Raw genomic sequence first — 14,094 nt, 5'->3', positions numbered from 1 at the left:
AAAAATTTAGGAATATTTTTCTACTTCCAATGAAGATGAGGTAGTCTGTAGTTTTGCTTTTAAATTTATACATAACTGCCTGCTCTAGCTATTAGATTTATTTACTCCTTGATTTTGGTATTTTAGCATGGTGAAGGATCATGATCTTTCAACCACACCAAAGTACTTGGACTATCAATTAAAATACAGCAATTAAACTTCTAGGTGGAAAAAAAAAAGCCCCTATCTTTTCCACAGAACTTATTTTATTGCTAGTTTTATGCATCAAAAAAATAAGTATTATGAAATCATGCACAGGATTCCACATACCACATGTATACAACTCATGCAACAACATACTGCATCTGCTAGTTTTCTTCTCTCAGTATAATTGAGTTGTCGACACAAGTAAAACAGTGTCCTTTTCAGATGTGTATGCCTTTGTAATCATTAGTTAAATATGAAAAATTTCTATAGCCAAACAAGATATAAAATTATCAAACAAGACATGACAGCATTCTTATGAACGGAAGTATTTCTAGCAATAGGTTTACAACAAAGAATGGAAGCATGGAATAATTAGTTTTTACCACCATTCATATGGATAACACAGCCAGTCTTAACAACTGACCATTGATAAATTATCAGATGGTAATAAATGGGGGTGGGTAGGAAATAAATATTGGAACTGAGCACATTATTGAAGAGCTAACAAGAAAATGAAGGTGAAAATGGCTTTAAAAGTTAGTATGTTTCAAGCACAGGAACTGTAGTAGTTAGTAAGTCGGCTGCACAGTATCAAGAAAATGACAACTGAAGTAGGTGCTCAGAAACAGAAGTACGTCCTGGAAAATTGCCACAGAAAACACAAGTAGGCAAGGCTATCAAGAACTAATTCACTATTCAGCAATTTATGTCTCTGCATATTTTCTTCTAACATCACACAAATAGCCACTTAATGTATTTGTAATGATTTTCCTTTGTATTCTGTACAGCTTTTAATGTTTGAGGTGCTTCATACATTAATGTAGTATTACTATTGAATAATGTTGCATATTCAACACTGATTAATAATTTTTAAATTAGGCCATATGACTATTCAGGGCCAAATAAAAGTCTTTTGTTACACATAATTAGAATCTGACATGGTCAAATACAAATACACAACAATCCTGCTACAAATGGTTTGCATTTGGAATCAAATCAAAGCTACTGGAATGAAGTATGAAGTATTCTGGGAAGCAGAAATCAACTAAAAGTAGCAAAAAGTCTAGTTGTGACAAACTTATTTTAACAACCCTCTTTATCAAACTCAGCATGCACATAGTAGCAGTTCATACAAAACCAAACTTATGCAGAAACTGCCCAACTTTTTTGGAAGCTATATTTAAATATGAACTCAGACTTCTATGGGTTTTATAAACTAAAAAGCAGATATGAAGTAGTTTTATACTTGATCAACAACCAATATAACTAAAAATAAAAAACAAAAATCAGACTACAGTGGTGCTGTGATAAACAGTTACATTCCAGTTTAATCAGAAAAGATTTAATAAACTTTGACAGAACAGAAAATCTCAGAGACGAGGAAAGGAAGGGTAGTCAGAGTAAAGTGATCAGGGCAAGGGAAAAGTCACACGTTGAAAAAGCAATACTTCCTTTCAAGTAAAATTTTTAATTTGAAATTATACTAAGTGTAAAAAGAGAATGCTACTTGTTTGGATAGAAAAATCAGTAAATTCCTAGAGGTAGAATACATTTTTGCTTTAGAAGAACCCGAAGAAAATAGTGAAAATAAAATTCAAAACTAGTGGGAATGAGAACAAATACAGTAATTCTATTTTATGTAGAATTAAACATGCATTTGCAGGAGACAGACTAGAATGGATAACTAATCTGTTACTTCTGTTTTCGTATTAAGAAAACCAAAAGATTAAGAGAAAAATTATTTTTCCTCCCTCTTTGTAAACTGCAACAGGACTTCTGGTTAAGAGTCTTACCAGTGAACCTCCGTATATTTTAAAAAAATTAAGGTGGTTCATCCCTGTTAAATCATTTGTTCCACTGACTAGCAAACAAGACTGATTCCCTCAGCATAACAATTTTGTGACTGCCATTGAGACATTCAAGGACCTTAACAACGACCTCAAGACTACTACAATTCAGTAAAAAAAAAACCCAACACCCCCACACAAACAAAAAACACCAAACAACCAGCACAGAATGGAGAAACATGGGGAAATGACACTTTTTTCTATACCATTGAACCCCTCCCCACAAAGCATTTTTCCAAGAAGAATGGTAGAGATGCAATCTGTCTCCAAAGTTAGCAATGAATAACAAAAGCATGCAAAGTAAAAATCAAACATTTTTATATTTCATTCTGTATGTTTTTGTGGCACTACCATTAGTGCTTTGTCAACTTAAAAGACAGAAATGTGCCAGAGTAAGCAACCTATAGCATAAAGGCAGGTCTTTAGAATTAGAACTATACCTGAATGGGTCTCAAAGAAGAGAGTCTAGCTTCTGGATTTCAGCAATGAAACAGTAAAGAAGTGAACATGCATCAGGTATGACAAAAAACTAATGGCTGATTAATATAAAGATGAAAGACACAAGAACAAAACTAAGTTAAAGCAGCATGAACTATAGTTATCTAGGTTTACACATAAAACAGCCACTTGCATTTCTAGCAAAATGAAAAATCACAGTACATTACAATATACACATGCCAAACTAATTAAAAGAGCAGATAACGTCATATTACACAACTAGGACAACTAACTAGAAACTACGTGCTAAGCATGCTTAAAAGCACCTTCTCCAAGCTTAGAGAAACAGAAGCTTTTTCTAGTCACAGTCTACCATGCTGGTTCTTTGGCCAGAAAAGTTTAATTTGCTTACCTCCTGTAAGAGATCTGCCTGTTCAATGGCTTTGAGAACATTTTTCTTGGAAGTCTCCTGAACTTCCCCTCCTAAAAGGAACTCATCCAGAATGAAATAGGCTTTTTCAAAATTGAAGATGATATCAAGTTCACATACCTAAAAAGAACACCAAGTATTATTGCAAAATGAGAGGATACTATCTATTGAGATACATCCTCTCACAAAACTTAACTCATTCACAGCTACACTCAACTTCAAGATCTTAGACTGAGGCTCTAACATTTTAAGCAGTGGGGCAAGCAAACAAAAACACCACCACAGAAAACAAACACAGACAAAACACCAAAACAACATCACAAAACCAGCAAAAAAAAAGCACTAAACAAAAAAACCCAAACACAACATCACCACCACAACAGTCCTTTGAGGGAAAAAAAAAAAAAAAAAGAAGAAACTTCTTTGTTGCTCGAGTTAAAAACAGTTATAGTAACCTTCCTGAAAAGCTTTTTCATTGTTAAATAAGGTTCAATTCACAACTGCCAGTCTGACATGGTTCTTCATGAGGCAAAGGAGTATGCCTAATAAAAGTTCTCTTCTTGCCTGCACTATTCAAAAGCAGATCACACAGTCTCACAGAAAAATTTAAAAATACAATAATCTTTAATATCTTATTCATCCTGTTCATTTCCTAGTCAGGACTATGAAGGCAGAAGGATGAGCAGCAGTTTTTTTAGAAGAGTGCTAACATACATTACTATAGTTGTTTGTGTTTGCTATTTAAGGAAGCAGATGTTTGTCTTTTCTTTCCTCCCTCCTCCTGCTAGTTCATGGCCAGCTGCCTCCTTCAGAAGCAGATATGAGGTGCTCACACCCTAGAGCAGCACCAGGGAGAAGAAAGGTGTGTGCCTACGCAGAAAGCTAAGGACAAGATTTCATCTGACCTCAAGTGACACTACTACAAAACAGGAAATTAACACCAGATTAACAATAGTTCTCCAAAATTAATAGTTGCCTGTATAACTGTTAAAATACAAAATTAAATTATCAGTTTAGTTAGGCCGAGTAAGCAATATAAAATGTTAGACACAGTTTTTCGACAGCTAGTTGATCATCCTTCTTAAAAGTGCTGTGGACATAAAACAAAATGACATAACGTAAAGAGACTGTGAATCTATACAAATTAAAAAGAATTCACTAACTCACACTGCCAAAATACTTGTCAAGAAGTTCTACATAGCGATGAATTATTTCCAGTGTTATTAGTTCATTGTCCTGATCTTCAATAGCACAGCAGAAATAGAGACTTGCGTATCTGTAATAACAAAGTAATCATGATGTTAACATAACAACATGAGGGAAATAAATATACTTCAGATGTATTATGTTCTCAGTAGTCCTTCATACTCAAGTTTACTATACTGTTGCTCTAAATGAACAGCCACACAAGTTCTATCAAAGAAAGGCTGAAAGACCAGCAGACGCATGTACAAAAGGGATCTGCCTACTTGAGTCAAGCAAGACTTCAGTCTTTACCATCCTTTAGCTGATGGAATTAAATTAGCCTAAGCAGCAGCTAGAAAACAAAATGTGTTTGATTTTTTGGCCTCCTGGGAGAGTTCTGAGGCAAGATATTTTCTATCTGTAACATCCAAATACTGGTATACTAATCAACAGATTCAGTCTTAAGTCACACAAGCTATACACAGAGATATTAAAAACTATAGAAAATTCCTTGGGAAAGATAAGTTGACTTAGCAATTAGGATTTGGTCTTTATAGAGAATTTAACAAATGGCCCAAAAACTCCAAAACTAACACTAATGTCATATACCACAGTTACTATTAAGTCAACAACTCAATCACTACTAACTGTTGTGGTATCAGACTAGCAAGAGGCCAGTTTCTAGCAACCCACTTGCATCCGGAAGACAGGGAATTCTTCATATATGAGCTGAGCTTGACCTCCACTTTAAAAAAGGCCATCCAATTCTACTGTGCATTACCATATACTTGTTCAATTCACATTTAAAAAAGATGATGCAAAACCCAGTCAGGAACAAAAGCTGAAAAATCCATTAAGTCTTCTCTAAAGTGCCAACACCATATGCCATACAGACACACATGGCACAAATGAGATTTCAAATAACACCTGTTGTAACTGATAATTTACATGAACCAGAAACAGCTGTTGTTCACCCATTCAGGGAGGACAACTGTCCACATTAAGCACTCCTTGAGTAGCCAGCCCTACTGAAAAAGAAGTCATTCAGATGTGAATGCCAAGTTTAAGATGCATTTTTGTTTCCCTGTACACAGTAACACATACACCTTGAAAATGGTAGTCATAATTTATCAGCTGGGACTTTGCAAGCTCTCACAGAAACAGTAAGGGGTTTTGGCTAGAAGTCCTGCAAAAAGAAAAGTTGTATTTTGTAGTTACGTTCAAATTTGTCTCCCAGTCACTTAGCTAGTGTCATTTATGACCTGGAAGCCCCTCTGCACTCCACCCTAGCTGAGTCAAATTGCTATGGCTACATCATGAACAACTTATCAGAGCAGCTTTCATTCAAATGTTTTAAACTGTTATAAAAAAATTACTGCCTACAACTTCTTTTCATCCTACCACAAAACATGATGGGGGAAAGACAGGAAGACATCTCCATTGAAGCAGCTAAGACTTCAATTCCCTTGCTCTTTCATCTCTTCACCATGGTGACTTGTCAGCTCATCAGAAGTTCAAAAGAGCTCTGCTCAGATAGAACTGTTTGTGTCTCACTAATTCTTAAAGGATATTTGCAGTCATCGTAGTAGCTTGCAAGATGCAATCTGTATAAGGCAACTTTTAGACAAAGCTATTTTAAAACTATTGGAAAATGATACTATAAAGAAAAAGACATGTTTTCAAAGCTATTGAGGAATTTTTGAGTAAAATTCTGTTATAGTTCATGGTAGAAAAAAAAGAGCCATGCACATTAGTTGACATTTATACTAATTATGAGCACTCAGGCCAAATCCACCTAAGCAAAGCTTTCTTCATATTCAGATGAGCAGCACTGATATGATAGTGTATTAATAGTTAAACTGTTCCCTTACAGTGCTTAAAACACAAGTTGAATCACATACTAGCAGACTTTATCAAATCAAATTTGACTCAAATATTTGAAGTTTATCGACATGGGACAGTCCTTTTGTGCTTCCCTACTAATTAAGAATCTCTTTTGATACACACAACTATTTTATACAAATACCTCAAAAAAAAAGAGGAGGGTGGGGAGGGAGAGAGAGACACTAAGTAACAGAAAATACTTTCCCCAAAAACATGGTTTGCTTTCAGGATCCTCATTTAAAAGAAAACACAACATACTTTGGAAAGGCTTGATTTGGCAGCTGGTAAGTAGACTACACAATCAAGCTCTGCCAACTGCAGCTCTGGAGAAAAAACACCAAGAAACAAAAACTACTCAATGGACATCTTAACACAAAATAGAGGCCTGGGTATCTATCATTATATGCAGAGAATATTTTTTGAAGTATTTTTTCAAGTTGCAATCATGACAAATCACTACTCAATAAAAGAAAACAAATGCAGATTCAATAAGCCTACATGGTAAATAGTGGAAAAGTATAAACAAGTTGAATATCATTGCAAAAAGCATAAATGTATTACAAAGGCATACCTTTCTTCAGACCCAGATTCTCAAAGGCAGTAGTTTATTGTAATTTTTTTCTCTGCAGACCAGGACTTCAGAAAAGTGTCCAAATACAGTCTACAGCAGATAAACTAGAGGTTTTGCCAAGAGTAGAAGCTTACAGAACAAAGATGAGCAGATTACTGTACTCAGGCTGAAAAAGATTCCTGTTCTGCAGAAGCGTCATTTCTTTGTAATGAGTCTGACAGAAACCTGGCTTTCATATGCATCCAATGGAAAGACAAATCTTGATAGTGAAGTATGCCACATCACACAAAAACACACGTAGTACAGTTTAGAAGAAACATTCTGCTATTTTGATACATATTACAATTATGCATTGGTTGCCTTTTGTTTGTTTGTGGGGTTGTTTGCTTGGTGTTGAGGGGTTTTTTGTTCTGGTTTGGTTTTTTGTTTGGGTTTGGGTTTTTTTGTGGTGTTTTGTTTTGGTTTTGTTTGGGGTATTTTTGTTTGTTTTTGTGGGCTTTTCCCCCACACCACCCCCGACCCCTCAGTAGGTATTGGTAGCAGAATCTTCAGCCCCAAATCAACTGCTTACATTCATTTAGGGAAACACTGTACAATAAACATCCTCTACCTGTCAGAAGGGGGACCAAAAAAAAGAGACGCCAAAACAGTTGGGAAAATCACCTAAGAACACAATATGAAACATAAGAACAAAGAGGCAACACAGAAGGTATAAATACTCACACAAACTCCAGCCTTCAGGTAGATGATGTTGGCATTTTTTGTGGAAGGAAACAGAACTCGTGCACCACCACCCCCTCCCAACAGTTGCGCTAGTTCAGTAGTGGGAAACCTCACAGTCAGCAGGTAATCCTTCAGCAGAGCTCTCCACTACTATGCTCGCAGCCAGGTTCAGTAATTCTGCGGGGGGAACAGGTCACTGTGGGCAGCGCATAACTTGCAAATTCTACCAGTTCTGTGGTGTTCTCCTACTAGGTGAGAGAACACCTGTTTGAAGTCATCCCTGGAAGTTTGTCATGAGATAAAGTTGCAAGCCATAAGACTGTCATCATCTAAGTCACATTGCCTGTAAATTCTAACTGCAAAAATGTAAAGCCTACAGAGTTTGGCACGAGCAGAGCTGAACTGTAAATGACAACCAAGCCACCTTTAAGAGGCAGGTAGGTGCCTAAGGGACCCCAAGAATCTGAGGTTTCATGAAAGTTCACCTCAGTTGATGAGTGAAATCTGAGACCAGTGAAGTTGTGCTTGGCAAAATGTATTTTGTCCTCCTACAAAAAACTTCTGCACTTCTGAGAATCTAGGACAGGCAGATCAGTCACTATTCAGTCAAAGATAGAGAAATCAACAATAATAACACTACCCAAGATAAGCATTTCTTTTTCAGCTTCTAATTTCAGCAAGGTTACATCCCCTGTAGTTTCAGAAACAAACAAAAGCTTGGTACTGGTAATCATCTAAGAAAAAGCTGCTGCTTCTTGATGCTGAGGTCCTCTTAGTGCCACATAAACTAGCATCCTGTACAAAGAGGATCTTGGTTAGGGAATAGACTGCCTTAGCTTAGTGATTGAATTAAAATAACCAAACCTAAGTACTTAATTCACTGTAATCATTGCATTCAGTCAGTTTTATAGAATCACCTAGTCAACATGACAGTAACATTTTCAACAGACAAAACTGGCAGTTAAGATGAACATAAAGGCAGGGATCATGTCAACTGCTGTCCACATACCACTAGCCACATGACTGCACCTTAGATTCAAAAATACTCTGAACTAAAAGACATATAACTTGCAGAATGAGCTCTTTCATTGTTTCTTTCAGTGGGGGAAGGGCAAAAATGAAGTTTAAAAAATTATTTTTTCATAAGTCTTTTAACTTAACCTAATTTTATGTTAAAGACAATTGCCACAACATTCAGGGCAGCACAAGTTTATCATAATTTCATACTGCAAATATAGCTCCAAACTGACACATAAAAGTAAAGCTACAATCCTTAATTGAATTACCAATCAAAATAACAAAGTCCCACAATCTCAGCTAACCAAAAGCTAACAAAGTAAAATTTACATAAAAATAAATAATTCTGCAATTTCTGATTTTGACCACAATACGCTACACAAGGAAAATAACTAAAACTGCCAGGAACTAAAACAGTGAAGAGCTGAGATCTCAAAAAACAAAACAAACAAACAAAAAATCACATCCTATGTAAAGTTCAATTTTTTAGTAACATTAGAAATGTTAACATTTAACACATTTCTCTGTCACAAGTGGAAAGCTGCATGAACTTCTATCCTATATGCTCCAATACTACTACAGTTACTTTTTAAAATGACAAAATATGAAGAGCGATCATTAATTTTGTTTGCTAAGTTTCTAATCAACAGTCTGCAGATTACTCCCTCTCTATTTTAATAAAGTGCAATTGTTGTTGACTTCCCATATTTGAATTTCTTATTTTCCCTCCAGCAAGTCACTTCAAATCTCTGTTTGTCTCTTGAAGTTAGAAGCTCACATGCTTTTTCAATTTTGTAGTGTCTACCAGCCTGAAAAACTCTTCCAAATCAATTACAGAAGACATACATCCCAATTCATGAACTATGTCAAAAGCAGGGCACATTTTCATCTGTTTCGCAGCTCTAAAGAAAAAATTAAGGCAGCAACCATGACTGACCCTATTTTGCAACAACTACCAATGCTACATGTATGAAACCAAGGAAAATAAGTTATTCACACACATTCAGATGAATTTTAAAGACACTGCGTTCTATTTTCATCAAGTTTCATTCAGAAAGCATCATATAAGGATGAAATACTACAGAGTTACAGAGTCTAATCAAAATAGTTCCACTTTACTGATAAATGTTCAGAAGGCAGAAGGCAGCAAAAGCTACTGGCTTGCCAATTTTGCATTTGAGTTCATTCTGTTCTCACAAAAAGGTATATCAATGAGACCCTTGAGCATACTTCTAATAATGCCAACCATTCTTTGAGTTGCTATCTAGGTCAATTCTCTCTTACAGCTGAAATGTTGACAGTAAATACACTCTAAAAACAAGAATAGCACATCAGTTTCAGCAATTTAATATTCATAAATAGCAATATGCACATGCACTATGTACACACTTTTATAGCTTATATTGAAAAGCATTTGTGCCAGGAGGTTCAGAACCTTACCAATAATAGATCAGACAAGAACAGATCTTAGGAGAGATGCTCAAAAGCCTTTTGTCTGCAAGCAACTGGAATCGCCTTTTGCAATTTCACAAACCACACAAAGTTCCTGCAGTTGTTTTGCTCTTTTAGTCATCCACCTTTCAGAAAGTATTACGCTTTAACTACTATGGCTCTCTTCTTGTGATTATTTACTTTTGAGTTACAACAGATTTCCCTTTTCAAAAAAATTATACCAGTTGGTACTCATCAACTTTAATTACAACTTGATCACTGGAAAAAGTCTGTTCCACAAACCTAAAAGGAACTTAATCGCCTCCCATACCCAGTCCTTCTGGTGATGTTTTAGCCTAATGAGACTTGCCAAAAAAAGAAAAGTAAAACTATATCCAAGATGTTCATTAGCTTGATACAAGCTAATCTTAAGCAAGATTTCATAGGCTAACTGTGCCAGATTGGTTTGCAGATAGTGAAATAAGCTACCACAGTCAGACGTACACACTAGCAGTCTAGCAGATGGACTGCAGTCTACACCCAGCCCCAAAAGAGTCTAGATACATCTTCCAGCAGATTTCTTCATTCTCCTTGACCACAGGACCCACAGCACACTATTGACATGCATGAGTACAACAACATTCAGCAACTCAGTCATATCCAAATTTCCACCAGTCCCCCAGACACCAAAGTACATCGCAAGTAGTTGTTAAGGGCAATGAACAGACAGGGAGGGAAAGTAGCTGTGTGGAATCAACTCACCCCCAGAACATCTACTGCTGTTCAAGACTGGGCAAGGAACTGAACAGACTGGCCTACTCATGTCTAATTTTTCTGATCTAGTCCCATAAATGCCCAGCTGAAAGAGCACTTGCAGACATTATCGCTTAAATAAGCACAGAAAGCATTTGACCAAGCTTCTCTACAGATAATGTAGTTTTGTGAGGAAATCAGGAGGCAGAAGAAAAAAAAATGTGTATCCTTTCTTTAAGCACAGCCTTATGCATTGTTCCTCCTACTTGTGTTAAAAGCTACATGTATTGGATAAACTGGTAGCATTCACATGCATGATGTTACATGCACCAATGTATATATGCAAACAGGACTTAAAACATCTAAACCTTCTTGATTCTACCCATTTGGTACACTGGAAAAGAGTTAAACACTCTTCATTTCAACTCCAGTTCTCTCTGCCCTTCCTACAGAGAGAATGCAACAATATTTATTGTAGGGCATAAATTATTTACCATCTCAAAGAGAAAATAAAAATGCATAAACCTTCTGAAGTTTATAAGTAACTAGGGAAAACAGATAACTCACTACGGAAAGGAGATAACTCAAAGTTTTGTAGCACCAGCTGGAAAAGATGCAGCCTATCAAATCAGGATAAGGATTACTGTTATCCATGGAGAAAATTATTTTCACACCTCTCTGTTGTAATGCATTCTAAAGATCAGCACAAAGCTAAAAAAAGCTTGTCAAATATTCCTAGAAAAGTTAAGTACAACTAAGAAACGAAACTATTGCGAAGAAAGTTATACAGTACTTCCATCAAAAAAAAGCTAGTCATGGTTTCTTCATTTAGGAGAAATGCCTTTTTGTATTCATAGCAAAAAAAAATAGTGGTGATAATAATTAAAAAAAACAAAAACAAAAACAAATTAGATGCTCTGAAAGAATAATTTCCTTATGAGCCCTGAAAAGCAAGTTACATTTTCAGGTGATTTAAGAAGTCACTGCCTGAGGTAAGTGTTTATAAAATTAAGTTTTTCTTTATCACCTATTAAATCTTACATGCTTCATATTTGTATGCATTTATGTGTGAACCTACTAAGAACCACTACTCCTTATGAAAGTAGAAGGAAACCTCATTTCTTTTCTTCAGTACATTTCTAAACGCATGAGTGATTTTCCACACATGAATGATTCCTACTTGGTTATCAAATTAGATACAAAGGAAAAGTCAGTCCTCTCCATAACCAGCAGAGGGAAGGAAAAAAAACAGCAACAACAACAAAATCAACCTTCATTATTTTCTTGCTATTTATTATGCTATTAATGATATATAGCAATTATGAGGTTAGTGAGACAGAACAACCTTTTGTAGACAATCTTCAGGTCTCTCCATTCCAGGAAGCTGCACATTTTCGGCTTGCGGGCTAATACTGTTTGAACAAGTTCCCTTGTGATTTTCTTCTTTTCTTTGTCAGATAATGGGACATACCACTTCTGGAGCCTCAGTTTTCCCTGGCGACTAAAAAGCAACATAAACTGCATCTGTTGAATTAGAAGAAGGGGGAAAAAAAAAACCACCACTATTAATCTCAGTTTCTTAGCTCTAAAAAGATATCTAGATATCTATGATGAAAACCAAACAGGAAGCAAGACAGCCATCCAACACCCCAACTATATTACGTATTTCTTTAGCAGTGGCAGATGTTACACAAGATTTGGAAGTACCAATAATACAAAGGATTCCACTGAACAAGGTCAGTCAAAGCAAAGATAGTAGAAAGCATACACAGGTTTCAGAAACGGATAACAGAACTATATGGTAGCAAGTAAATACGCGCAAATTTCAGGCAAACTATGCTCAGCACTAGTATGGTTGTATTTGCGTTTACTACAGAAAATGAGAAAAACACAGCACAGCAGTCTCCCCAAATACTCAAACTCATTTTCAATTCACCGGATTAGAGCCTTACAACAGGAGCAATTTGCACTTAAGATCGTTCTGAAAAGCCTCAGAATACTTTAAAAGGCATTAAATCTCCCAATGGAGAATCCTTCGGAACAGAAAAGCCTGGTCTTTTTTCACATTACACAAAAGGAGTCGAGATTAAGTGCTTTCCCTGCGGTCCTATGTTCCAGGTCTCGCTTCCTCTAAAGGACTGATGTTGCAATTATATTTTAAGAACTTGTCGGCTGTGTTTTCCAGCAGCTGTAACATTAAAGGAAATAGCTTTTCTTTTTTCTTTTTTTTTTTTTTATTTTCCCCTTTTTGCTCAGAGTTGTATTAGGCTGAGGAAGTTTCCCAGGCAATATGACAGACGTGAAATACGACGAGAAAGCCTAGCCAAGTCCCGGGTGACAAGTCGCACCAGCACAGACAAGAGGCGGCAGCAGCCGCAGCCCCGAAGCCCGGCGGTGCCGGGGCGCTCCCTCCATGAGGCCAGCCTTCCGGCCGGGACCACCGCCACAACATCCCCTTGCTGTCCCCTACTTCCAGGCGAGCCTCCCGGCTCCCCGCCGTCCCCAAGCGGCCGCCGCGGCTACCCCCCACGCGGGAGTGGTCGCGGGCGACCCGAGACGCGCCGCCAGCCGGCGCGGACAAGGGGCGACCGCAGAGGTGTGGGCCCGCCCCGACCCGTGAAGAGCCGCGGCCGCCCCGCTCCGCCGGGCCAGGAGCAGCCGCCGCCCGTCCCAGCCCGGGCTGCGGAGAAGCGCTGCCGCCGGGGGTGCGCCCCGCTCGCCACAATGTGTATGTCAGGCGGGGGGGAGGGCAAGAGGGAGACCCGTCAGCCGGCTGCCCCCTCCTTCGGCCGCAAACAGGCGCTCCCCAGAGCGGGTTCGAGAGGAGGAGTCCCGTAACCCAGGTCAGGGAGAACATCCCTGTCCCGTCGGACCCCACGGCGGGCTCCGCGTCCCGGCGCGGTGAGGGAAGCGAGCCCATCTCCACGCGGCTGTGCTCACCGTGCCCCCGGGGAAGAGAAGGAGCGGGAGGACGCGGCACCACTACCCGGGCTGCTGCTGCTACCGCCGCCGAGCGGGACTGACGGGAAGAGAGATACCGCCGGCTCGAGCCCGGCGCGAGCGCGCGCGCGCGCCTCAACAGCCGCCACCCTCCCCCTACCCCGCCCGCCCGGGCAGGTCGGGGCGGAGCCGGGCTCGCGAACACCGAGGGGCGGGGCTCGAAGGCGCAGCTGTTTCCCCCCCTTCCTCTCCCAACAAAACTTTATTAGCTCGCTGGCTGACGGAGGGGCGGGGGTTGCTGTCCGGGCTCCAGGCGAGCGCATGCGCAGTTTGGCAAGGAGTGGGTGACCTGAGGGAGCTCGCCGACACCCAATCGGGGAGCTCAGAGCTGCGGCGGGCGGGAGGAGCTAAGCACGATATTGACCAATAAGAGGGAGGAAAAGACGACGAAGGAGGAGCTGGCGGCGGTGGTGGGAGGGGCTGGGACGGGAGGCGGGGTTAGAGAACCTAACCCTTGTGGCCCGAATTAGGATAGGGCAACAGCCGGCTCGGCAACAGCCAACCAGAAAACGTAAAGCAGATAGCGGTACTCAAGTAGCCAATGGGCCGGCGAGGCACGGAGTTGGGGAAATGACATCAGTCAATCAGGCGCCCGGAGACTGAGACTCCTCCTTCAACCTCCCCACCCC

General features: G+C 39.2%; 1 protein-coding gene across 4 annotated transcripts in view; it reads right to left on the bottom strand.

The window, feature by feature from the left end:
* Positions 1 to 13,567, bottom strand: part of AP1S2 (adaptor related protein complex 1 subunit sigma 2) — a 30,943-nt gene extending 17,376 nt beyond the window's left edge. For 2 of the 4 annotated variants that reach the window (XR_010652908.2, XR_010652906.2), the window contains exons 1-4: positions 13,406 to 13,565; positions 11,811 to 11,989; positions 4,069 to 4,177; positions 2,884 to 3,021 (exon numbers count right to left, since the gene is read on the bottom strand). Coding sequence is in view for 1 of the 4 variants with exons in the window: in XM_065857374.2 (XP_065713446.1) it covers positions 2,884 to 3,021; positions 4,069 to 4,177; positions 11,811 to 11,989 (426 nt within the window). In the remaining 3 variants the exon portion in view is untranslated. Of the gene's footprint in view, positions 1 to 2,883; positions 3,022 to 4,068; positions 4,178 to 11,810; positions 11,990 to 13,405 lie in introns of all 4 variants that reach the window. The other 2 variants (XR_010652909.2, XM_065857374.2) reach the window with 2 other exon arrangements.
* Positions 13,568 to 14,094: the final 527 nt, after the last annotated feature.

This window comes from Patagioenas fasciata, chromosome 1 (genome assembly GCF_037038585.1).
Source record: "Patagioenas fasciata isolate bPatFas1 chromosome 1, bPatFas1.hap1, whole genome shotgun sequence".
NCBI lineage: Eukaryota > Metazoa > Chordata > Aves > Columbiformes > Columbidae > Patagioenas > Patagioenas fasciata.
Note: the sequence above shows the minus strand (reverse complement) of the source record. Positions and strands in the feature narration are given on the sequence as shown.